Raw genomic sequence first — 25,418 nt, 5'->3', positions numbered from 1 at the left:
AGGGGCAGAGACCCAGAGAGAGAGAGGGGCAGAGACCCAGAGAGAGAAGGCGGAACAGAGCCGACCCTGGGAGGGAAGGGGACAGAAACTCAGAGATGGAGGGGACGGAGACCCAAACATAGGTGGGGACAGAAACCCAAAAGAGAGGCTATAGTTGCGAGACCCAGAACGTTGAGAGAAAGATGGAGAGACCGGGGGACCGAGGAGAGACAAGCTGGGGACGTGATTTGTGAGATTCGGCCCCTCTCTGAGGCGGGTATGCAGCCAGGGGATCGGGCTGGATCCCAGGAAGGGGCTAGAACAGATGGAGGCGAGGGAGACTGGGACGGGGGAGGAAAGAACAGCCAGACGGTCTGGGGGGAGGCGGGTGGAAGAGATGAGAGAACACCGCCACCCTCCCCATCCTAGAATTTAAGGAGGTTGGGGGGGGCGCTAAGAAATGGGGGTAGGAGAAAGAGCCTGGGGGAGTGGACAGAACCCAGGAGGGGCGAGGAATGAGAGCCAGAGAGAGGGGGAATAGATGCCCCAGAATGAAAGTGCAGGGTGGTAGGGACCGCCCCTCACCCCGCATCAGAACATGCCTGCCAGTGGGATCAGACTTTGACCCAGGCCCCTATCAGAGCCTATTCAACCCTGACACTCAGGAGGTGCTTGCAGCCCCTGAAATTTGATACTTGTTGTTAATACTCCAATGTGTCTGATCTCTAACCAAGGCTTTCTAAATGGGGTGTGGTGGGGGCTCAGTCTCCCACAACTAGAAAAATGGGGGCAGAGGTAGAATGTGAGGTTACAGAGAGGGAACCTTCAGGTGATACTGATCATTTCAGGATACGAGAACCAACGGTGCAGAGATGATGTGGCCCAAGTGCTTCCCCGGAAGACAAGAACCGAGAGGGGAGAGCCTGGAGGGAGAGCCTCCTCCTCCCCTTCCTGGGTGCCTGGAACTCGGGTCTGGGGAGGAGAAGCTACACTTAGGAAGCAGTTCACCAAAATGAAGAAGGTGGCGCAGTCTCCCTCTCTGGGTCTCTGTCTTTGCTTCTCTGGGGTTCTCTGTCTGTTCCCCTGCCCCCCAAGCCTCTGTCCCCTTATGTCCCTTGGTACTCTCTTCCCATTGTACAGCTAAGGAAAAACGGAGGTTCAGAAAGCGGATGGAGCATGTCCAAGGTCACACACCAGAGTAGTGATGGGTCCTGATCATTTCCTGGCCCGCCGCATGGCCCCATCCAAGGCCTGGCTCTCAGGAAGGAGGCACCTTGGCTCCTATCTCTACTGCATTCCCCTTCCTCCCATGTCCTTGCCCCAAGTCGCTCTGGGTTACCGTCTGTTTCCTGGGCTGAGGGAGTTCCCCACCCACTCTAGGATCACTCATCTCATCTCGAGGAAACTGCAGCCTCCATCCCCGGCTTGGGAGAGGCTGGCCTGGGTTCAAATGATGACACTTGTACTTATCCGTGCATTTCTCCCCCTTCTCAAACTAAGCCTCAGTTTCCCCAGCTTTGTCTAAAAGATTAAATGGAATCTGGGTGGTGTTATGTCTGATATGGGGCATTCCTGCCTCTCTCCGACCATCGGAGTGAACCCCAGGGTTCAGACGCAGTGCTCTTCTCAAACTCCAACTCCTCGGTGAGTGTCCTGGTGGGAGCTCTGAGCTCTGGGGTCTGCAGGGGCTCAGGAGGCAGCTCAGAGAGGTGAAGGTAAGGCGCAGACAGAGAGAAACCCAGGCACAGTTGAGAAGCTGAGAAGCAGGGACTGAGGGAGGGGGGCCTGAGGAACACATCCCTCCTGCCACCGCCCCCCTTTCTAGCCCCCTCCATCAGCACGTCTCTCTCCCTCTCCTGACTTCGCACTGATGTATTTTGAGAAACTCGTGAAAGGAGGCGAGAAAAAGGGTGGGGAGGGGCTGGAAGATTGGGAAAAGAAGGGGTGAGGTTATCTCAGCTCCCCTTCCCCCCACTGCACCATCCTCCTGCTCCCTCCCTTCTGTCCAGCCTTACTCCCATCTCTCCAGTTCCTAGAGGATGGGGGACCTTTGGATCTAGGAGGTGACCTGCAGCGAGCAGGACTAGTGTTTGTCTTAGAGAAGGACTTGCACGGCCTAAGGAGATGGACTGAGGGTCAACTAAAGATGGGGTCAGGGCCAAGGGGACAGAGTACGAGGGAACGGCAGCAGGGGCATGGTGCTGATGGGGCCATCTCCTCCCCGCACTGTGGCCAGATATTTTTAGGCTTCTCCGCAGCTGAGTAATTTCTCTGACTTGGAGCCAGGGCTGGGGTTGGGGGTGAGAGGCTGGGGGGGAGGTGTCCAGACTGCCCTGGGGGACACCCAAGTCACTGGTGTCGTCTCCCTGGATGAAAGGAAGTCCTTCTTAGCTCTAGCCTATATCCTTTGGGAAGTCTACAGTATCCCAGGAGCCCCATTTTTGGCCTGCAACTTCTTTCACCCCCAGAGACCCAGGATACCCTGGCTTCTCCTCCCAGCTTATCTCTCCTCAAGGACAAGGACCAAAGGGTCCCAATCCGCTTTAGCTTCAGATTAAACTCTGAGAGATGGAAACTGAGAAGACACGGGGAGATGGAGACACCCAGGGTGGGGGATTAAAAACCCAGAGCGAGGGGGACAGACACCCAAAAGGAAAGGGTCAGAGACCCAGAGAGAGGGCAGCAGAGACTTAGAGAGGCGGGGACAGAGACCCAGAGAGGGGGCAGAGATCTGAAGAAAGAAGGCAGAGTGAAGATAAATGAACGGAAACCAAAAGTGGGGAAGGGGGTCAGACACCCAAAGAGAAGGAGATATGCAATCCCAGGGAAAAAAATGGATAAAGTCTGGGGTGGGGTGGGGCACAGAAAAATGAACGAGATGATGGATGAAATTGGACCAGGGAGAGGGGACTGTCGAAAAAGGAGGGAGAAAACCGGACAGATGGGTGGAACCCCCATCCACGGGTATCGCCCATCCATCTGTCCGTCCAGGCCCAGGTGGGAGAGTGCGTCCTCCTCGGACCCTCGGGCTCTTCCCCGCCCAGGACCCTCACCACGCTCACCGGTGCAGCCTCCCGAGGGCACGACCCGCTAGCTTCCGAAACTCCTCCTGACGGAACTCCATGGTGGCTGCCCCTGCCGCCGGGTCCCCCCGCCGATCCCCCCGCCCGCGGGCCCGGGCGGCCGCGTCCGGGTTCCCGGGGTCCGCCCCGGCCCGGCCGGCCCCGCAGCTCCGCTCGGGGGGGAAGGAGGCTGCGTGTGCTGGCTGCCTAGGGGCTGTAGCTGGACTCAGCGTCGGGGGCGGGGCGGGCGGTGGCGATGCCCCGCCCACCCTCGATAGACCACGCCTCTTATGTTCTAGTCCCGCCCCCTTTCGCAGCCTTTCAGCTCGGTTCTGTTCCTGCCCTTCCATTACAAGACCACGCCTCTGGGCTCTGAACTGCTCCTCTGAGTTGCATCGCCCCAATTCTATCCCTTCCCCGAGTTACTCCCCTCCCCCGTTCCATCCCCCCCGCTCCTTCTATCTCTTTTTTCTCCTCCCGAGTTCTCTTGCTCACCTGAGGTTTCCCTCTCCTTTTTAGTTCGCCCTAATTTCGTCCTTGCTTTTCGTCCCCTACGGTTCCATCTCCTGCGTTCTCATCCTCCCAGCCCTATCCCTGCGAGTTTCTGTGCCCTCCAGTTCCACATCCCGCCCCCCGATTTTCCATCCCCATCCCTCATCATCCTCAGTTCAACTTCCTCATTCAGAGGGTGCTTTTCTCATTCAGGGAATTCTTTCTCCCTGAATTCCGACCCCCATTTTGATCCACCCATTGTCCCCTCTAGTTCTTCCCCTATGCGCTTTCTTCCCTCTTGACTTCCATCCACCTGTTTCCATCTTTCCTTTTTAAAATTCTATCCTCTTCCAGTTCTATTTCCCCTCGGGTCGCATGCCCCTCCTGGTTCCTTCATCCTTGATTTCCTTCGCCTCTGAGTTCCATCCCTGACAGTTTATACGCCCGTCCCCAGTAGCGACCCCATAATTCCCAACCAGCCTGGAATCTATCCCTCTCTTTGAGTTCCGTCCCTACTCTCCCGAGTTCTCTTCCCGCCCCTTGAATTTGGTCCTCTCCTCTGAGATCTGTCCCTGCCCTAATTTTTGCCCCCTTCCCCTGGAATCCGTCCGTCTGAGTTCTGGACCCACCCACTGAGTTCTTTCCCCGCCCCCTGAGTTATGTCCCCTCCTGCTGGGGTCTGTCCCCGCCCTCTTACTCCATCTCTGCCAGCCCTGCCCCTTTGGGGTTGAACCCGGACTATTTCTCCGGCCCGGGTCCTGCCCCCGCTCCTTTCGCCAGACCCGCTCTTCTCCCCGACGCTCAGTCCACCTCCAGATCCAAGCCCCGGGAGGGTGCTCCTTTCCTCACCGCCTCCCTGAGTCGGGCCGCAAATGCATTTGGGATTAAATTTTCATGAAGTGGCACAAGCCCTCAAGGGGGTTGGGAGGGAACAGCCGGCGAGGCGGGCGGGCGCCACGGACCCGGTGGCCCGGCAGCCACTGCCCGCCACGGCCTCCCGTTTTTTGCCTTGTCCCGCTGGGTCTCTGGGTCTCACAGTTTTGCCTTTGTTTGCGAAACCCCCGCGGAGGGGGAGGCTGGGGGCTGGGATCCTAGGGTCTGAGGGAGGAAGGGCTGGAGACCCGGGCTCCTGGGTCTGAGGAAGGAGTAGCCCGCTGAGCCGTCCACGAGCGCCACCCTGTGGCGGCAGAATTCCCGGCCCGGGTGCGGAGGCGGCGGCCGCGGCTCCGGGCCAGGTGTGAAGGTGGAGCAGATGGTGAAGAGGAGGGAGTAGGAGGGGGGCCCCAGCCGCTGCCAAATCCCGGGCCTTCGCCGGAATCATCACCATGGAGACCGAAGAAGGCGGAAAGGACCCAGCTCCACACTTTTTTGGGACCTGGGAATGAGTGCCTCGGCCTCCTGGGGGGGGGGCCTAGGGGGGAGGGGGGGTCCCCGTGCGAACTACAAGTCCCAGCGGCCACTGGGCTTTACCGTTTGCTTCGGAAGAGCCGCGCTGACCGAGGGTCGCTGGGAGTTGTAGTTTTCTGAAACACCAGGCTGAGGCTGCGAGCCGCCCTCTGGTGGACAAGGCGCCACGTTCGCTCCTTCATAGGTCCAACAGACCCCATGTCCGAGGTCATCCCTCTACCTTTTCACCTCCTCACCATCTATCTACCCCTGTCTCCCTACCAAAGTCAGTCCATTCTAACCACACTGATCTCCTCGCTGTTCTTCCAACATTTACCACTGAGGTTCCTCCATTTACCTATCCTCCTAGGACTCGCTATGGAAGGAGAGAAGTGTCGATCATGCATTAACGCAACATTCATTGAGTTCCTTCCAATTCTAAAGCATCATCACACCACAGGGGCATACATTCAATGAAGTAACACTGGATACCAAACACTGCCAGAGGAGGATTCTAACTCAGCTAGGGGCGATCAGAGAAAGCTTTAAGTTTGGAAAGCTTCCCAGAAAAAGCTCACTGAAAGGAATGACTTGGGAGGGGGCGGAGGGAAGTGTCCACAGGAGAGGAAACAGTACGTGCCGAGTCAGGAAGTGGGACAGTCTGGGGTGAATGTGACCTGAAGCACCATTCCAGGAACAGGAGGATCGTCAGGTAGGAGAGGCCAGAGATGATGGCATGTGTCAGGTTACCAACGGACTCGTGAAAGGCGCCCTGGGAGGGCAAGACAATTAGACACTTTCTGGGTTTTACTGGAGGAGATGATACTGAGTAAAGGGAACAGCAGAAACTAAGAGAAGGTTCAACACACAGGTGTGGTCAGGACACCCTTCAGTGTGACGGGATTGAGTGAGAGGAAGGACGGGAATAAAATGAGGCATAGGGACGTCTGACTTCAGCTCAGGTCATGATCGTGGGGTCCTGGGATAGACCCCTGCATTGGGGGGGGGGTCCCTGCTCAGCAGGGAGTCTGCTTCTCCCTCTCCTTCTGCCCCTCCCCCTGCTTGTGCTCTTTCTCATTCTAATTAAAAAAAAAAAAAAAAAAAGAGGCATCAAGGGGCCACACCAAACATGGCCTGGGGTGCTAGGCTGAGGGGCTGGGACCTTCTCCTGGGACCCTGGGGAGCCAAGGAGGGGATCTGAAGAGGAGAGGGGAGGGTCAGCTCTGGGACAGTGTGGGACAGGAGGGGAGAGACTGGAGGCCAGGAGGCCGGGGAGAGGATCCGGAGGGGGAGGGGCTGAGGCCGAAGCTAGAGCAGTGACTTCGCTGTGACTCTAGGACCCAGTCCAATGTCCCTCTTTCCTCCCACGCCCCTTGCACTCCTAAGTCAGACACAGAACAAAGGCAAAAATCTTTTATTTCAATTTCAGAGAAGCCCCCACCAGCCTCTTCTCTCCACCTGGAAACAGAGAAAGAAACCCAGTCAAGAAGCCACCGACAGAAGGGGCATGGCCACCATCAGTTGCTGAGGAGAGACAGAAAAAACAGAATGAGGATTCAGGACCAGGAGTCCAGGCCCCCCGGGGCCCCCCGCTTCCCTGCACACCTCCCCCTAGCCCCCCAGGTACCTTTCTCTTCCGATGGAAGGCTGCCTTGCTCTCCTTGGAATTGATCCGCAGGGGGATATGGGCATCCAGATGGTACAGCTGCTGGGGGCCCCCCATCACCAGGCGGTTCTCCCCGATCTCCAGCGACAGCCCCAGAGCTCCATCCTGAGAATATAGTGAAGTAAGCTCACCTTCCCTTCCCAGCAACAAGGCAATAATCAGGCGGACCGGGGAGAAAAGCCTCCTGTGTTGGGACACCATATGGAAAGGGTCTAACCCTCCAGGACAAAGACGAGAGACAGTAATTACAAGTCCCCATGACTGAGCACTTACAAAGTCAAGCCCCCTCAGGACAGCTCGCAAAGTGGGCCCGAAGGACCCATGGCAGGCCGCTGTACTCAGTCAGGGGGCAGGACTCACCAGGCTCCCACAGGTCTGGCAATGAGCCCCGCTCACTCCCCCTCAGAGACCCCAACCCTTCCAGACCTTTCTCCAGCTCTGCTCAAGCATGCACTCACCAGTTTAGGGAGGTCAATTTCAGCCAGGAGGAGGTCAGGGGCTTCCAGCCAAAGGTTCAGGTGAGGCTTCTCGCGGCTGGGGAGGAACGAGACCCAAAATTGAGGAGAGCCCACCAGGTCCTTGCCAGGGCTCATCCTTTCCTTCCTCCCGCCTCTGAGCCCTGCTGCCTCGGGGAGCCTTCTCGGTGGGAGTGCTGCTTCTCCCCTCTCTGGGTTCCCAGAGCCCCAGGACACTGCTTCCTATGGGGAGGAAGAAACGTGAAAGAGAGAACCCATGGAAGGCGCACCATTCCTCAGGTCTCAGGGAGTCAGGAGTATACAGGTTTCCCAGCTCCTGGATCCGAGGACGCTGCTGGGAGCGGATATTTTGCTGGGAGATGGAGCCCAGGAAAGGCCGGTTCTTCAACATGCGCCACTCTGCGGGTAGGAAGCTCGGGGTCAAAGGTGGCATGGGTCAGGGCTCCCTTTGCTTCCATAGGGGTCATGACAGCCAGAGTCTCAGGGGAAAGGGCGCGCTCCTCCAAGGATGCCAGGGATCTGGCCACACCCCCAAGCTTGGCTTTAGGAAATCTGCCCACCTTAGTCCTGCCCTTCCCGGGGTATATCCACCACCCCCCCACCACCCCCAACCCCGGCCCCCTCCAAAAAATCTGTCCCGGGAGATGCTCCTGGCTCCGCCTCCTGGCTATCCAGATCCCGGCCCTTATCTGGTTTCTGGGTCAGCCCCGCCCACATCCCCAACCTTGAGAAGCCTCGCCTTCTCCCTATAATCCACAGCCTAGGGACCAAGAAAATCCCTGCCCACACTAGCCCCACCTTTCCCAAGGGCTGCCCGCAAGCTGCTCCGGCTCCTCTAGTCCCGCCCCGCACCTGGATTCAGCTGCAGACTGTATTTGTCCTCAAGGCCCTCCCTGGCGATGGTGACCACGAGCTCTCGCAAGAAATCGCTGTTCTAGGAGTGAGAGAGGGAGGCTGCGGGAGGGCTCCAGGTGGAGGGAGAGGCCCCGGCCCAGGCCTCACCCGCAGCCCCGCCCCCAACCTGCATCCTCCGGTAGAAGTCGCTGTTGACCGCTACGTCGTAGGCGGTACAACCCTGGCCTTCTGTGGGGAGAGAAAGAGGGTGAGACCCCCAGCGCTCCGAGGGAACCCCCACCGCCGGATACAGACAAGGCAAAACCAATAACGGCCGCAGCCGCAAGAACCAGAGAGACCCAGAGACAATTAGAAAGTAAGGGCTCAAGACTCGCACTTGCCAGTCTGGAATCATGCCAGCCTCGTCTCTTCCTCTCGGGTCCTTTCCCACCACGTCCCAGCGCTGACCTCGCCCCTTCCCTGCACAAAGCCCTCCCATGGCTCCCCAGCGCCCCAGAGGAAGGTATGTGTCCTTCCGGCGCGTGGCGTTGAAGACCCTGTGTGGTCTGCCCCTCCCCCCTAGAGATAAGCTCACTCCTCTGTTACTCTAGGACCCAGTCCAGTGTCCCTCTGGTCACTGGGGGGATCTGGTCCCTTTAAATTTCTTCCAATCTCTCTTGATTACTGACCAACCCAATTCCATCACTGCAGCCTCTGGACTCCTCTGTCCCTTCCGCCTAGAACCCTCTCCTCTGTCTTGGCCTGATGAACTCCTCTGGTTCCTTCACATCTTATATCTGACACCTCCTCCTCCAGGAAGCTTTCCCAGACCCTTCAGTTTGGGTGAAGAGCCCCTATCAGAGCAGCACAAATCATACCATATTGAAACCGCATCTGTCCCCTCCACCCTCAATCTAAGACTAGGAGTGTCTCAAGGGCCAGTTCTGGGTATGATCAGTCCCCAGGGCACTGCCCAAAGCCTGGTCCCAGGAGGCTTCAGGGGACACATGTGATTTGAAACACAAGCATACAGAGTCAGAAACTCAAAATAGACAGGTGAGACAAAGCTGAGAGAGATGGGGAAGAAGGGTGAGGAAGGAAACAGGAACAAGAGTGAGCGCTGGTCTGGCCAGCTAATGAGGACACCTGCCCAGCTCGCCCTCACCATGGCGTAGGGCAGGGAGAAGTCCAGCCTGGCCAGGTGGGCAGGACCAGGACTGTCCTGTGCAGCAGGTACTAGAGGCCCAGGAAGCTGGGCATATGTCACAGAGAAAAGGATAAGGTCAGGAAGGCCAGATTTCTGGGTCCTGAAGGAGGAGGGTCCTGGGCCCTGGATCTTGGATCCTCGGGAAGAAAGGACCCAGGGAGCTAGATCCCTGGGTCCTCCGAGGGCACTGACTTGCATCCAGTTCGGCATGCGGTTCTCCCAGGCTCATGGGGATGCGAAACCCGGCTTGGTCTTCCTCCAGCATCTGAAGCAGCTCGTCCTCAGTCACGTCAGCCGGAGGAGGGATGGAAGGAGAGTGACAGATGTTGATGAACACCTTCCCTTCGGGTGAGTTGGTCTTTATGCAGAAACCTGGTGGAAATGGGTTTGTCCTGAGTGTCTGCCTCTGCATGCGTCTGGGTTTCCAGCTATCCCCTCTTCAGTCTCAGTTCTTCTCTTGATCTGTCCCTCTTTGGCCCCTTCTCTTGATCAGTCCTCTGTTTTCTGGGTCTGCTCCCCGCTCCATCCCCTGGGATCTCTGCATCTCTTTCTGTCCTTGAGCCTCTGTCCCCCAGTCATGCCTGTCCTCCTCCTCCCTCCTCTCTTTAGATCTTGGTCCCTTCCCTGCTCTCTCTGGATCTCTGTCACAACCCCTGTCAAGGCCTCTGTACCCCATTATTGTGCTCTCTCTTGCCTCCTCTCTCTGTGTCCCCTGCCCCCAGTCTCTGTCCACCTCTCTCTAAGACTCTATCCCCCTCTCTCTGGGTTTCTGCCTTTCTCACCAGGTTGCGGTTGGATCTGTGTAGATTCTGGTCCGCTTGTCTGGGCTTGCTGGAGCTCCTTGGAGGCCTGTGTGAAGGAAAACAACCACCTCTGTGCTCTCAGACCCTCATTTGTTCTTCAAAGATTCGTCGAGGAATTTTATGCATATGAGATGTGCACAAAATAGGACATACTATGTCTCTCTCCTCCTCTGAGGACCCCTAAGAACAACCCCAACCCCACTCTGCATTTCTTCCAAAGCCTAGAAAACTTGGGAGTTAAGCAACTACAATTCCATGTAGTGCGTTCTGCGAATGTAGTGCCATCTCTGAGCACCCACGGGCGTGCATACACACGTGCGCGTGCCGCGCGCGCACACACACACATCCCCCGAACACCCAGGGACCCGGGAGCGGGTCAGTCCTTACCTGCAGCAGCAGCTCCTCAAAACGCTCGGTCTCAGCGCCCATCTTCTCTGCCTCGCTTAACTCCGGCACCAGCAGCTTCGAGTCCGCCATGGCCCTGAGGAAAAGACCTAGGCGTCCTCAGTAACCCCGACGTAGGGGGGGAAACCCTGGCCAGGATCCGAACTGTGGGGCCTGCTGCCGGACCCACAACCGACTCCTGACGCCCACTATCCTGTATGAAAATCTAAGAATCTGGCCTGAGACTTTAATTCCACTCAGACGAGATACGGTTGTCCATTCTGTTGGGAGCCAACAGTTCCAGATGCTCTCCAAGTCCTATGAGCTAAACATATAAACGACAGCCACACTTCCAACCTCTGTAACCAAGGGCTTCAGCAGACCACGCTTCCTTCTACCTCAAACGCTCAGACACCAATCCGGCAACCGCACTACGTTCCGGCCAATCATAGTCTAAAGCGGAAGCCACGCCTCTCACCCCAACCAATCAAAACTAAATCCTAAACCTAATTTCTGAATGCCACACTTCCTGTGTCGATTAAAGCTATACTTCTCTTTCCAGACCACATCTGGCCAAGCTACTGGACAGCCCAGGCTGGCACACTTTCAAAACCTTAATTTCAACGTCCATCCTAAAAAGACTCCCTTCTGACCTCTGAACTACCGCTTCGTCCCAGAGCTCGATTCGATTCTCTAGTAAATTTACTTCGGGCTAAAAGCTGAACTTCCTGCCCTCAGTATGAACAGAGTGGAGAGAAGATACACCAATACGGTCACCCTTCTAAATCTGGAGCCATGCTAACTATTTGCAAGACACCGCATTTTCTTCCCGTCCCCGCCCGCCCGCCTCGCTCTGAGGAATGCGCATGCTCCAAATCACATTTCCAGCTAGGGCATCTGGGCGAGGCCATCGTGTCCAAGGCGGGGTTACGCTCTCTCCCGTAGCCCCGCCCCCTGCGCTGGAGTGGGCGGTGCTGCCCTTCGACCTCAAGGTGCCTCTGGGCAGAGCGCCCCGCACTTCTGGGTGGAAAGCAGCCCGGGCGGGTGATGGCTGCGACGCACGAAAGGCCTAGCGCCCGAGAGATCTTCATCACGCTGGAATACGGACCGGTTCCTGAGAGCCACGCATGCGCGCTGGTGAGGGCCTGCCGTTCGGCGCTGCCCATCCCCCTCCCCAGGCCTCCGGGTCCCGTTTGGCACGCGACTCCCGTGATCCACCGCGGCAGCTCAGCAGCTCCGCCCTTCTCGGTTCCCGTGACTCACGCAGCCCCTTTAGGACCCACCCTTGAAGGGCGTTCCCTTGATCCTTTGCGGCCGCTGCTTCTTTAACCCTTGAGTCTCCCCCCGCCCTTGTTTCGGAGTAGTTCTCGTACCCCTTGCGCCGAACTTCGGGGCGGTGTTTCCCCGATACCTCCGAGCCCCCGGAGGGGCTCCTGTGATTTTCAGCGTCCCCCCCCCGAACCTCCCGTGATCCCCAGGGACTCGGAATTCCTGTGGGGGCGCCCTTGATCTTCCAAAGACCCTCAGACTCGCCATGGACTTCCGTGATTCCTCAGGACATCGTTCTGTGGCTCTCATGGCCCACTGAATCCCACCCCCTCAACTCCTGTGGGGCCTCCCGTGGTTCCTCAGGGCCCCCATCAATACTTGCGGGGCTCCTGGGAGCTTGGGAACCTCGGGATAGCTCAGAATTTAAATCACCTACAGCCCCTCAGAATACCACCCTCGTGGGGCTCCCATAATTCTTCAGCGTCTCTTCAAGTCCTCATGAGGCTCCTGTGATCCCTCGGGGTCCCCCAGACCACCTCTTGTGGTTCCTGTGAATAAGTAGGGTGCTTCGAATATTCTGTCATTACCTAGGCTCCTCAGAACTCCTTCCATGGGGCTCTCCTGATCCCACCGGGATCAGCCAGGAAGGAGAAGCTTAGGCTGGAACAATGGAAGAAGATGAAAATAGAGCCTGGAGCGGGGTGTGGAAGTGGATAGATGGATAGGAGGGGAAGAGGCAGAGATACAGGAGGAACGGTGTGGGAGTTGAGGGGGCAAGGCAGTGTCTGGGGTCAGGCTGTCTCTGTCTGTCCCCCCCACCACCACCACCAGTGGTGATCCCAGGAGAACTAGGGTTTCGAGGAAAGACCCTGAGTTTGGTTATCACATGGTGAGAGTGTGAGGGACCCAGGGACAGCCTTGGGCTTGTGCAGGCGTCAAACGATACCTGGGCTCAAGCCTTCAGGTCTGGAGACAGGGACCTGGGAGTCACCAGTGTAGAAATATAGCTGAACTGTGGGAATGAGGATCTAGGTCAGAGGACAGACAATGCCCACACTTGGAGGTTGGCTAGAGATGGAATATACTGAAATAGCAATAATGTGATCATAGCTTATATTTATTGGGAGCTCTCTGTGTGCAGTGTGATCTCATTTAATCCCCAGAACAGCTGTGAGAGGGGATTATTGTCATTATTTTAGTGATAGCACACGGAGGCTGAAAGGGGTAAGCAAGTTTCCTATGGTCAACACAGTTTAAAAGAGGTGAAGCTGAGATTTGAACCTGAGCCCGCGGATTCCACAGCCCGTGGTTACCCCACTGCCTCCCAAGCAAAGGTCTCAACCTTCCAATGTGTGGGCCAGACTCGACCAACAAACTGTTTTCTTTGGCCTGTACTTTATTTTTGAAAATGTGAATTAGTGGTCAACTAATTCCCTGTAAACACCCAGGAGGATTCCAGCTTCTTTTGAAAATAAAATCCCAAAATTTGGCAATGTTTGCCTTACATTCCCTGACAAAAATCATCTGGATTCAATAGTGGCTGTCTTTTTAGGCAAGTCATGAGTTCCCAGTCTCCACCAGCCCCTCTTCTCACACTAACATGACTTGCCAGGACCCTGTGGACATTCCTTTAGGGTTTTCTTTTTCTTTTCTTTTTTTTTTTTTAAGATTTTATTTATTTATTTGAGAGAGAGAGAATGAGAGATAGAAAGCACGAGAGGGAAGAGGGTCAGAGGGAGAAGCAGACTCCCCGCTGAGCAGGGAGCCTGATGTGGGACTCGATCCCGGGACTCCAGGATCATGACCTGAGCCGAAGGCAGTCGCTTAACCAACTGAGCCACCCAGGCGCCCTAGGGTTTTGTTTTTCTCGGGCGGGAGGAGTTTGCAAACTTCCACGGAGTCGTTGATACTGCTACTTACCTATCCCTCTGCTTCAGGAATCGCCAACATTTGGTCCAATGTCTCCTGTTGTTTTCTCTTTTTTTCTGGAATGATTTAAATCCCAGATGTCGTGTTAGCTTCCCAGAAATATTTGAATTCCCATAACCACCTAGCCTTTTTTTTTTTTTTTTGAGAGAGGGCTCGAGCAAGTGTGCAAGCAGGGGGAGGGGCAGAGAGAATCAAGCAGTCTCCACGCCCAGCACGGAGCCCAACAAGGGGCTCGATCTCACAACCCTGGGCCAAAATCAAGAGTCAGACACTTAAACGACTGAGACACCCAGGCGCCCCCACCTAGCCACTTTTCACACTTCACATTAGCGGTCTTTTTTTTTTAGATTTTATTTATTTATTTGTGAGAGAGAGAGCACAAGCAGGGGGAGCAGCAGGCTTCCCACTGAGCTGGCAGCCCGAGGCAGGACTTGACCCCAGGACCCTGAGATCATGACCTAAGCCGAAGGCAGACGCTTAACCCACTGAGCCACCCAGGCATCTCAGTGGTCATTATTTAATATCATCCAATGTTCAGCTCATATTCATACACCCCCAACTGTTTCCAAAATGTGTCTTTCTCTGGGGGTATTTGAATTGGAAACTTCTGACTCACCATTTGACTTCAAAGAAAAAGGAGAAGGGCCAGTTGGCAGGGTAATAGGAAAATCGGGAGAAGTGGCTTTGAGATGCTAAGAAGAGAGCAGTTGCAGAAGGAAAAAGTGGGAAGCATGTCTCGGATTTTGCCAGGATTTAAGGAAGACAGGACCAGGGAGAGAGACATGGAGCAGACGTGGAGGACGAGGTGCAGTGGGATTAAGAGGCAATCCTACATAGGGCTGTTCTGAGTATATAATGTGCATTGAAGCATTTAATCCTCACCACAGCCCTGTGAAGTAGAGAGGGGCTGTGATTATCCCCATCTTCCAGATGGCTTAGCCAAGCCCAAAGTACTGTAACACCCTGGCTGAGGTTGCACAATAAATACCAGAGCCAAGATTCAAAATCCTAGCTCCAGAGACTCAGTCCCATTTGCAATGCCTGTGTGCTCTGCGTTGGGCTCAGGTAGACATGTCACAGTCAAATAAGGCTGTGCTTGGCAGGCCTGTGTCTTCAGCGGGGGTCCATACTGCTCCCCGAAGTGACGACCACAGAGGTGGGAGGGAACGCCATCACACGGCCAGGTGCGGGAGCCACCTGGCTTAGAAGCCCCACCTTCCAAAAAGAACCCAATACTGCCTGAGAACAGTGTCATGGGCATTGCCTCCAGGGTTGTGACAAGGTATGTACCCAATCACAGGAATGCAGAGCGATCCAGAAAGCCCCAATGCCCTGGCTTCCCATTGGATCCTTATGGCATGTTCCCAGTTTTCCCAATCAGGTGCGGTGGACCATTCAGGAGTCATTGTTGCCTGGTAATGCAGCTGAATTGTCTCAGGTGTCTTGAGAAATAGGAAATTCACCTGAGGTCATTTCTCCACGGAGGAGAAAGGGTTTTATTAAGCCACATTTCAAAGTCAGTAGGACAGGGGCGCCTGGGTGGCTCAGTGGATTAAGCGTCTGCCTTCGGCTCAGGTCATGATCCCGGGGTCCTGGGATCGAACCCCAGTAATGGCTCCCTGCTCAGCGGAGAGTCTGCTTCTCCCGCTCCCGCTCCTCCTGCTTGTGCTGGCTCGCACGCTCTGTCAAATTTTTAAAAAAAGAAGCAATGTCAGTAGGACAGCCCTCACATATCTCTCTGGTGAGAATGTAAAACAGCTTGGCGGTTCCTCCGTAAGTCACTCGTGGAGTTGTCATATGACCCAGCAATTGCCCTCCTGGGTGCAAATGCCTAGAAGTAAAGATGGGTGTTCGAACAAAAACTTGTACATGCATCTTCTAAGCAGCACTATTCACAATAACCAAAAGGCAGAAACAAACCGAATGTGCATCCACCAGTGATAAATGGATAAACGAAATGTGGCCTATCCAGACATTGGAATATTATATAGCTGTAAAAAAGGAAAGGGGGGGTTTGCTGTTATTGTTTTTTAAGAGAGAGAGAGAAGATGGGGAAGGGCTGAGGGAGAAAGAATCTTAAGCAGGCTCCACGCCCAGCATGGAGCCCAATGCGGGGCTCGATCTCACAACCCTGAGATCATGACCTGAGCCGAAATCAAGAGTCGGATGCTTGGGGGGTTGGGGGATGGGTTAGCCCCCGGCGATGGGTATTAAGGAGGGCACGTATTGAATGCAGCCCTGGGTATCATATGCAAACAATGAATCATGGAACACTACATCGAAAACTAGTGATGTAATGTATGATGACAACATAACGTAATAAAGTTAAAAAAAAAAAAAAGTCAGATACTTAACCAACTGAGCCACCCAGGTGCCCCAGGAATGGAGTATTGATACATGCTACAACTGGATGAACCTCAAAAACAGCATGTTGGGTGAAAGAAGCCAGCCAAAAAAGTCACAGATTGTAAGGTTCCGTTTCTGTGAAATATCCAGAGTAGGCAAATCCACAGAAACAGGAAGCAGATTAGTGGTTGCCAGGGGCTAGGGGCAGGGGGAAGGGAGAGTGACTGCCTAATGTGTACAAAGTTTCCTTTGGGGGGGATGGAAATGCCCTGGAATGAGACTGTGGTGATGATGGCACGTCCTAAATGCCGTTGAATTGTACTACACTTGAAAATGGTTAACGTGATGAGTTTTAGGTTATAATGTATTTTACGTTTATGGGTTATTTTCCTTCTACACAGGAGAAGAATTAGCGGGGGGGCAAAGGGGTGCAGGTGTCCCTCTCCCAGAGGATTCTAGTTAGGAATTGACCTCCCCCAGCTGCCTCCCAGACCCCATTCCAAACTGTCTTCACCTCCCACAGGCCTGGCTGGACACCCAGGACCGACACTTGGGTCACTATGTAAACGGGAAGTGGTTAAAGCCAGAACACAGGAACTCAGTGCCTTGCCAGGATCCCATCACAGGTATGAGGTGTCCCCCAGCTGCTAGGGTAGGGAGAGGCGTCTATACCCCCAGCTGTACCAACAACAGCACCCCGTTCCCTTTGCTCAGGACCCTGAGGCCAGGGAGTAGCCAGTGGGGGAAGAAGACCAGGATTGCTGGCTCTTCCTGTTAGCAGTCATCCTAATTATGACTCCAAGTCCCTGTGAATGCTTCTTGAAGTCACTCTACTAAGATCCCTTCTTTGATTATGGGAGACAGCCAGAGCAACGACCAATAGGGTTATAATAGAGCGGGGCTGGGGACGAGCTTTCCTGCCTTGGGGTGCGCCCGGGCTCTGGAAATCTTAGCCCCCTCCAGTTCTGACATGGGCTCCCCCCACTTCCCGTCTGGCGTCCCTCCATTCATCTCCCCAGGAGAGAGCTTGGCCACTTGCCTCCAGGCACAGGCTGAGGATGTGGCCGCGGCCGTGGAGGCAGCAGGGACTGCGTTCGAGAACTGGAGTGGACTCCCTGGAGCCTCTCGGGCTCAGCACCTGCTCAGGTGACGCAGTTGAGGTGTGGGCCTTGGGAGGTGGGGAAGGACTCCATCCCCCAGCATCCCACTTGAGATTGTTGGAACAAAGACTCCATTTCCCGATATGTCGCTGAATTACTTGTAGCTAAGGCTTATGACCCGCATGCCTTTGAGCCTTTAGCAGCTAAAAAAATCCATACACCGGGGCTGGTGATGAGAAAGCTGTTTCCCAGAATAGCCCTGGGGCTCATCGAGGTTCCATTTTCCTGGCCCCAGTGCCCATTTTCCAGCATACTCTTGGGGCAACTAGAGACAAGAGTTTCCATTTTCTAAAAGAAAAATTGAGATTAGAGGTTCAGCTTGAATTTCGCAGCACCTTTGGGGGTCGCTGGTGGCCACAGTCTTCACATGGCCCTTTCCGGTTTTGTGGTTCTCCGACTACATTTCCCATAAATCTTTGGGGCTCTCCACCCCTGGTAAATGATGGGGATGCCCCCAGGAGATCGTAGGGGTTGTAGTCCAAGTACGTAGGGGGTGTCCCAGGACTGTGTGACTGAAGGGCAGTGGGAAATGACTCTCCCCCTGGCTTTCTCTGCAGACTGGCCAAGATGATCCAGAAGCACCAGCGGCTGCTGTGGACACTGGAGTCCCTGGTTTCCGGGCGAGCCATACGAGAGGTTCGAGACGGGGATGTCCCACTGGCCCAGCAGCTGCTCCAGTACCATGCTGTCCAGGCGTACACCCAGGAAGAGGAGCTGGCAGGCTGGGAGCCCATGGGTGAGAAGCAGGAGTCCTGGCCCCCAGCCCCTTCCTCCCTCATGACCTAGCAGTACGTGCCCCAGTCCCTTTATTTGTTCTTACAGGAGTAATCGGTCTCATTTTGTCACCCATGTTCTCCTTCCTTGAGATGATGTGGAGGATTTGCCCTGCCCTGGCTGTGGGTAATTGTTGGGCTGGGTCTGAGGGAGGAGGGGTCTGGGAGACCTGGACTCCTAGGTCTGAGGGAGGAGGGACTGGGCCTGGGCTCCTGGGTCTGAGGGAAGAGGGCCTGAGGGCTTGGACCCCTGGGTCTGAAGGAGGAGGGCCTGGGGGTCTGGACCCCTGGGTCTGAGGGAGGAGGGCCTGGGGGTCTGGACCCCTGGGTCTGAGGGAGGAGGGCCTGGGGGTCTGGACCCCTGGGTCTGAAGGAGCAGGGACAGGGGGGCCTGGACCCCTGGGTTTGAGGGAGGAAGGGGCTGGGGGTCTTAACTCCTGGGTCTGATGGAAGAAGGAGCTGGGACCCCTGGGCCTGAAGAAGAGGGCTGGGGGCCCAGACTCCAGGGTTTTTGAGCCGCCCACCTTTTCCAGGCTGCACTGTGGTGGTCCTTGTGCCGCCAGCCTCCCCGACGCCCCTCCTCCTGGCCCAACTGGCAGGGGAGCTAGGCTCGTTCCCAGGAATCCTCAATGTGATCAGTGGCCCTGCCTCCCTGGGGCCTGTCCTGGCCTCCCATCCTAGAGTCCAGAAGGTGACCTTCTGTGGATCCGTCGAGGTATCTTTCAGGTTGGGAGGGGGACAGGATGTGGCTGGGAGGCCGAAAGGCCCCTCTCTTGGCTGAATCTGGCGGGGGTCCTGCAGGAAGGACGTGCCCTTCGGCGGACCCTGGCAGGCAAGGGTGCCGAGCTGGGCCTGGCACTGGGGGCTGAGTCGCTGCTGGTGCTGACGGAGGCGGCGGATGTGGACTCGGCCGTGGAGGGCATCGTGGATGCAGCCTGGTCCGACCGCAGCGCGGTAAGGCCCGTGGGCCCGTGGGCCCCCAAGTCCTGGGGGTCGTGCGTGTCCGTCTCCAGACCTCAGGGCCTCGTGTCTCTCCATCGATTGTAATTTTCAGCTCTTTGTGTCTCACGTTCTCTCTCTGCGGGGCTCCTCGTTACCTCTGATTTCTGAATCTCCACGTCCCGCTGTCCTGTTTCTGTAGGGGGTCATGTTTCTTGTTCTTAAAGATTCTCTCCACTTTTCTGAGTGTGCATGTCCCTAGTTTTCCAACCTTTGTCTCCACTCTGAATCACCAGCTTCTGTAACTTCACCTCCTGCCTGGATGTGGAGCCCTGGTGGGTCTCTAGGGTTCCCAGCCGCTGCTCCTTGACCCTCCTCTGATATGTGTATGTACGTCCGCATGTCCCGGCCTCTGTGGGATCCTGTCCACTCAAGGCGGGCCCTGACTTTGCCTGCCCTGACATCCCTCTTCCTAACAGGGGGGACTCAGGCTCCTCATCCAGGAGTCTGTGTGGGACGAGACGATGAGGCGGCTCCAGGAGCGGATGGCGCGGCTTCGGGGCGGTCGAGGACTGGATGGGGCCGTGGACATGGGGACTCGAGGGGCTGCTGCACGTGACCTGGCCCAGCACTATGCGCATGAGGCCCGGAGTCAGGGCGCACAGGTGAGCAAGGGGCACAGCCTCCAGGGTGCCAGGGGAGGAGAGGCCTGGAGACCTGACTCCTGGGTCTGAGGGAGGGGAGACTGGGCCTGGGCTCCTGGGTCTGAGGGAGGGGAGACTGGGCCTGGGCTCCTGAGTCTGAGGGAGGAGGCAGCTGGGGGCGAGGACTCCTGGGTCTGAGGGAGGAGGGGCTAGAAGTGAACTTGTTGATCTGTTTCTTTCTCTTCAGGTTTTCCAGGCTGGTGACAGCCCATTCTTCCCCCCAACTTTGGTCTCTGACCTGCCCCCGGCTTCCCCATGTGCCCAGGCAGAGGTGAGCCCTCTAGGGCCCTGGAGATCCTATTCCGTCCACCCATCTGCAGCCAGACCTGAGCAGCAACACTACGTCTGCAGAGGCCCCAGGGGGGTGACCCCTGGGTCTGGGTTTGGGGGCTGCTAACTATTGTAGGCTGCTCCCCTCATGGCTGGGATGTTGGAGAGAGGAGCTGGCCAGGCCCCCTGAGTTCCATCATCCCCCCTTCCAGGTGCCCTGGCCCGTGGTCGTGGCCTCCTCATTCCGTACAGCTAAGGAGGCCCTGGCCATTGCCAATGGGACGCCCCGAGGAGCCAGTGCCAGTGTGTGGAGCGAGAGACTAGGGCAGGCCCTGGAGCTGGGCTATGGGTCAGTCGGCACCCACTGGGGCACAAGAGGCAGCCTGTTGGGGGGCCCAAGCTTCTGCTCTTCCTCTCAGTCTTGAGGCCTCCATCACCCTCTCTCCAGGTCTCTGCCCACTGCACCTCCCTGACTCCCGGCCCCCTGCGACTTTGCGTTCTTGCCCACGTCCCCCTCTCTCCCCACAGGCTCCAGGTGGGCACGGTCTGGATCAATGCCCACGGCCTGCGAAACACTGAAGTGCCCACGGGTGGCTGCAAGGAGAGTGGGTCTTCCTGGCACGGGGGCGCCGACGTGAGTGCACCCCTCCTCCGCCCCGTCATCACCCCCTTCAGCCACCTTGTGCCCTTTTGACACTGCTCCTCTTCCAGGGTCTGTATGAGTATCTGCGGCCCTCAGGGACCCCCGCCCGGCTGTCTTACTTCTCTGAGAATCTGAACTATGACACCTTTGGCCTTGCTGTCCCTTCAACCCTGCCAGCTGGGCCCGAAATAGGACCCAGGTGAGCTGTCCCAGGGGCTGCAACTGTGAGAATCCCTGGGGGTGTGGAAGGGGAGAAGGAAAGTTGTGGCAGGCTCCCCGTGGACTCTGGGGGGTGGTCATTAGAGCTATCTTGAGGGGTTCCTGGGTGCTGCCCAGAATTGCATTCTGGGTCTTGTGGCTCCACACCCAGCCCCTATGCCTAAGGAGAGTCTCAGTTCTGCTAAATGAAGGACTGTGCCCTCCCAGAGGCTCAGTGGGGTGGAGCATGGGGTCTGAGTGGACCTGGCCCCAGGACCCACCCCCACGCCTCACCCTGCTCCAGCCCAGCAACCCCTTATGGGCTCTTCATCGGCGGCCGTTTCCAAGCTCCTGGGGCCCGGAGCTCCAGACCCATCAAGGATTCACAAGGCAATCTCCACGGCTATGTGGCTGAGGGCGGAGCCAAGGATATCCGAGGGGCTGTGGAGGCCGCTCACCAGGCTGTCTCCGGGTAAGGGAAATCATGTGGGAAAACCCAGAGGTCATGGGACATTAGAGAGGGTGGTCTGAGACCCCCACGGGCTGATGGCGTGTGGGGTCTGGGTCCCGAGGACCAGTGGGTTATGAAGTCCGAGCTCCCAAGGCTGATGGGATTCGGGTCACCCCCCTTACTCCCCTCCCCAGGCAGATGGGCCATGGGGCCTGGAGCCCCATCATAGGGGCTGCCAACAGAGGAGGGACATCTAGAAAGGGCCAGGACCAGGAAGCTGACCCCTAATTTGTACTGTGTCTCCCCACACACACAGCTGGGTAGGCCAGTCACCAGGGGCCCGGGCAACTCTGCTGTGGGCCCTGGCAACTGCCCTGGAGCGCCGGGAGTCTGCCCTCGCCTCGAGGCTGGAGAGGCACGGCATGGAGCTCAAGGACGCCAAGGTGGAGGTAGAACTGAGTACGAGGCAGCTTCGGGCATGGGGCGCCCGTGCCCAGGCCCAAGGCCATGTCTTGCAGGTGAGAGGGTTCTTTGGGCCGGCAGACAGCTCGGACAGCCTGGGGTAGGGGTTAGAGCAAGGATTTGGGAGTGAGCCAGACTTGGGAAGAGAGAGAGAGAGAGAGAGAGCACACGAGCGGGAGGGCAGAGGGGGAGAGAATCTCAAGCAGGCTCTGTACTGAGCATGGAGCCTGACATGGGGCTGGGTCTCACGACCCTGAGATCATGACCTGAGCCTAAACCAAGAGTCAGACGTCCAATCAACTGAGCCACCCAGGTGCCCCCAATTCCTAGGTTTTATTTTATTTATTATTTTTTTTTAAAGATTTTTTATTTATTTGAGAGAGAGAATGAGAGAGAGAGTACATGAGAGGGGGGGAAGGTCAGAGGGAGAAGCAGACTCCCCGCTGAGCAGGGAGTCCGATGCGGGACTCGATCCTAGGACTCCAGGATCATGACCTGAGCCGAAGGCAGTCGCTTAACCAACTGAGCCACCCAGGCGCCCTAATTCCTAGGTTTTAATCTGAGAACAGTAAAAGCATGTATGCATACAAGGATTTACATCCAAATTTTATAGCAGCATTATTCATAGCAGCTGAAAACTGGAAACAATCTAGCAAGCGCCTGCCTGGCTCAGTCAGTAGCGCATGTGACTCTTGAACTCCGGGGGAGTGAGTTTGAGCCGCATGTTGGGCATGGAGTTTATTTTTAAAACAAATAAATACAATAAATAAAATAAAAAGTGGAAGTCATCCAAACATTCCTTGGTAGGTTAATAGATAAACAAAGTGTGCTACACCCAAAACAGTAGAATCCTACTCAGCGTTCAGGAGTGAACAGGCTATTCCGTGAATGAATCTCAAAAGGACTATGCTGAGTGAAAGAAACCAAATAAAAAAAAAATAGCAGAGGGGCGCCTGGATGGCTCAGTCGTTAGGCGTCTGCCTTCGGCTCGGGTCATGATCCCGAGGTCCTGGGATCGAGCCCCGCGTCGGGCTCCCTGCTCCGCGGGAAACCTGCTTCTCCCTCTCCCCCTCCCCCTGCTTGTGTTCCTTCTCTCACTGTGTCTCTCTGTCAAATGGATAAATAAAATCTTAAAAAAAAAAAAAAATAGCAGAGACTATATGATTCTGTATCTAGAAAATTCTAGGAAATGGGCGCCTGGGTGGCTCAGTTGGTTAAGCAACTGCCTTCCGCTCAGGTCATGATCCCGAAGTCCCGCGATCGAGTCCCACATCGGGCTCCCTGCTCAGCAGGGAGTCTGCTTCTCCCTCTGACCCTCTTCCCTCTCGTGCTCTCTGTCTCTCATTCTCTCTCTCTCAAATAAATCTTTAAAAAAAAAAAGAAAGAAAATTCTAGAAAATACAAACTAATCTATAGTGAGCGGAAGCAGATCAGTGGTTGAGGACAGAGAGGGTTCAGTTAGAGTCAGGTGGGAAGGATCACGAAGGGGCACAAGGAGATTTTGGGGAGTGAAGTTCATTATCTTGATTGTGGTGATGGTTTCACCGATACATATAGATGTCCAAGCCTACCAAATTGGGGGCATCAGTCTGGCTCAGTTGGTAGAGCATAAAACTGTTGATCTCAGGGTCATGTGTTCAAGCCCCATGTTGGGCGTACAGTTACTTAAAAAAAAAAAATATTATCAGTGTACTCTTTAAAATGCATGCAGTTTAGTAAATGTCAGTTGTATTCAGTAAAGTTTAAAAAAATTAAACACACACGTACGCAGAAACAAACCCACCGGCCAGGTTCTGAGCCCTCTACACATAGTAACTTATTTCATTTTAACAACAAAGCTCTGAGGTAAGCATCATTAGCCTCGTTTGAAAGATGGGAAACAGGCCCAGAGAGGTTAAGTACGGTCACATCCAAGGTCACACGGCTGGTGAGTGGCAGAGCCAACAGTCTGGCTCGAGTCTGCTCTGCACTATCACCCGATGAATCCTCTTTGGAGTCGTTATAGAGAAGTGAAGCGGGGGGAAGGGGGAAAGGGGCAGATGACGAGGCTCCTGTGCCCGCCTGTCCCCACAGGTGGCAGAGCTGAAGGGCCCCGTGCTCCGGCTACGAGAGCCGCTGGGCGTGCTGGCCGTTGTGTGCCCTGACGAATGGCCCCTGCTTGCCTTCGTGTCCCTGCTGGCTGCCGCACTGGCCCACGGCAACACAGTGGTCATGGTGCCCAGCGGGGCCTGTCCCATCCCTGCCCTGGAGGTCTGCCAGGTACAGTTCCCAAAGCACCGGGGCCAGAAGATGGATGGAAGGTGTCCCGGGGCCTGCACTTGACCCACCCCCTCGGTAACCGTGGTAACCCCAGTCCCCCACCCCCACCCCCAGTCCAAGCCTGCCCTGCTCATGGACCCCGGGACCATTCTGTCCAGGCCTTGAGCGTTGGCCAGTCATGACCCAGGTCCCATTCCTTCCAGGAGCCCCAAGGGTCCTCCCCAGATGCTCACTGCTCACCCAGCCTGTTGCTTGCAGGGTCTCTGACGCCCTTCCTGCCCAACCCTCTCTGCTGTCCCTTAGGATATGGCCGCCTTGTTGCCAGCCGGCCTGGTGAATGTGGTGACCGGTGACCGGGACCACCTGACCCGCTGCCTGGCCTTGCACCAGGACGTCCAGGCCCTGTGGTACTTCGGATCTGCCCAGGTACCCTTTGCTTTGCTGTCTCTCCAGCATCTCAAACCTCACCGACAGCCTCGTCCTTTTCTAGAATCAGGGCGGGGCCCCCTAGAGCTCCCGTTGCTAGGGAGGGAGAGACTCTTTGGCAACCGGTTTCTGAGATCCGGCCCCTTTAGATCCCCAGTTGCTAAGGAAGGGGATCTCCTTAGCGAAGCAGGGAGGGCCTCCTATCCCACCCGGCCCAAGACCTCATCTCACTGGATGACCCGCTGTTAAGGACCACACCCTGGTAGCAGAACCAGAGGCCCGCAGTCCACCCTCCTGATGGTAACGGGAACTCCTTGTCACCAAGAACATCAGGCCCCATTCCTTTGAACGTGGGCTGTTAATGGGGAGGAAATCCCCTAGACACAAAGGTCAGCCTTGTTTCCCTTAGCATCTGGAAGGTCGGCCGACTACAGATTGAGCTTTGTAGCAACAGAGCCTAGGTCAAGCCAGCAGGCCCCTCAGTAATAGTCCTTGTGGCCAAGGAAACAGCTGCTTGGTGACCAAGCTGATGGAAGTGCTGATCCCCCTCTTCTCATGCCAGGGCTCCCAGTTTGTGGAGTGGGCCTCAGCAGGAAACCTGAAGCCGGTGTGGGTGAACCGGGGCTGCCCTCGGGCCTGGGATCAGGAGGCCAAGGGGGCAGGCGCAGAGCTGGGGCTGCGGGCAGCACGGACCAAGGCCCTGTGGCTGCCCATGGGGGACTGATGCTCAAGTGCCACCTGCTGCATCTTGGCCAGAGGAGAGATGGACCCTGACAGACACCAGAAGCCTGGAACTTCCTTTTATTATGACTCCCATGCCCTCCAATAAACTCTGACCAACCTTGGCTGTGTTTCTGAGGGGAGGAAGTGGGGGAGTAGCAACTTCTGGTCTGCTTGAGGCCATCCGAGTTCCGAGACGCAGCAGCCAGGTGGGCTGGCTCCAGTACAACACAGTGTTCGTGAAACAGATAAAGGGAACTCTGAGAAACCCCGGGCAGGGCCCCAGGGCCTCTTGTTCCCCCCCCTGGTCTTCTCCATCCTGAGGCTCTCGCTCTTTGACTTTCTCTGCCAATGCGTTGTTTCAGGATCTGTGGTGTGCTGGTATAAAATAAAGCACAATGGCTCTCTGGAATAAAATAAAGGCCCTGGTAAGTAACATTTGCCAATTCCCATGGTGTAAATGCTCCCACCATGTCAGGTTTCCAGCTCCAGATGAGTGAACAACAAACAGGCTGATAGAATTCCTGAATTTTTACCAGTCCATTCCCATGAGCCAATCTGAGCGGCTCCAGTACATCCC

The 25,418-nt window shown here is 56.0% G+C and overlaps 3 protein-coding genes across 7 annotated transcripts in view; 1 reads left to right on the top strand and 2 right to left on the bottom strand.

Moving 5' to 3' along the window:
• SLC17A7 (solute carrier family 17 member 7) overlaps positions 1–3,247 on the bottom strand; it is a 10,497-nt gene extending 7,250 nt beyond the window's left edge. The window contains exon 1 of the mRNA XM_025849951.2: positions 3,042–3,247. Coding sequence (XP_025705736.1) covers positions 3,042–3,103 — 62 coding nt within the window. The 5' untranslated portion in view covers positions 3,104–3,247. The remainder of the gene's footprint in view (positions 1–3,041) is intronic.
• A 3,071-nt stretch (positions 3,248–6,318) lies between these two features.
• Positions 6,319–11,539, bottom strand: PIH1D1 (PIH1 domain containing 1). 4 transcript variants are annotated; one of them, XM_025850064.2, is made up of 10 exons: positions 11,398–11,539; positions 10,293–10,386; positions 9,885–9,951; positions 9,295–9,474; positions 8,083–8,144; positions 7,914–7,995; positions 7,331–7,460; positions 7,044–7,119; positions 6,547–6,690; positions 6,319–6,443 (listed from the first exon to the last, which is right to left on the bottom strand). In XM_025850064.2, exons 2-10 carry the CDS (start codon positions 10,380–10,382, stop codon positions 6,402–6,404), a joined length of 873 nt encoding a protein of 290 aa, XP_025705849.1. In that variant the 5' UTR covers positions 10,383–10,386; positions 11,398–11,539; the 3' UTR covers positions 6,319–6,401. The 4 variants fall into 4 exon arrangements, with proteins under 4 accessions (XP_025705849.1, XP_073742708.1, XP_025705848.1 ...); XM_073886607.1 differs by having other exon boundaries at positions 11,276–11,406; XM_025850063.2 differs by lacking the exon at positions 11,398–11,539 and adding an exon at positions 10,943–11,137.
• ALDH16A1 (aldehyde dehydrogenase 16 family member A1) lies at positions 11,294–24,963 on the top strand. 2 transcript variants are annotated; one of them, XM_073886606.1, is made up of 17 exons: positions 11,294–11,426; positions 16,357–16,459; positions 16,853–16,979; positions 17,551–17,729; positions 17,816–17,893; positions 18,300–18,457; positions 18,568–18,720; positions 19,185–19,370; positions 19,597–19,680; positions 19,892–20,028; positions 20,208–20,313; positions 20,391–20,521; positions 20,825–20,992; positions 21,288–21,489; positions 23,507–23,692; positions 23,996–24,118; positions 24,681–24,963. In XM_073886606.1, the coding sequence occupies exons 1-17, from the start codon at positions 11,337–11,339 to the stop codon at positions 24,840–24,842; spliced, it is 2,373 nt and encodes a 790-aa protein (XP_073742707.1). In that variant the 5' UTR covers positions 11,294–11,336; the 3' UTR covers positions 24,843–24,963. The 2 variants fall into 2 exon arrangements, with proteins under 2 accessions (XP_073742707.1, XP_025705846.1); XM_025850061.2 differs by having other exon boundaries at positions 18,300–18,481.
• The last annotated feature ends 455 nt before the right edge of the window (positions 24,964–25,418 follow it).

This window comes from Callorhinus ursinus, unplaced genomic scaffold (assembly GCF_003265705.2).
Source record: "Callorhinus ursinus isolate GAN/ISIS: 27379988/994484 unplaced genomic scaffold, GSC_fseal_2.0 scaffold71, whole genome shotgun sequence".
Lineage (NCBI taxonomy): Eukaryota > Metazoa > Chordata > Mammalia > Carnivora > Otariidae > Callorhinus > Callorhinus ursinus.
This window is presented reverse-complemented; position numbering and strand designations above follow the sequence as displayed.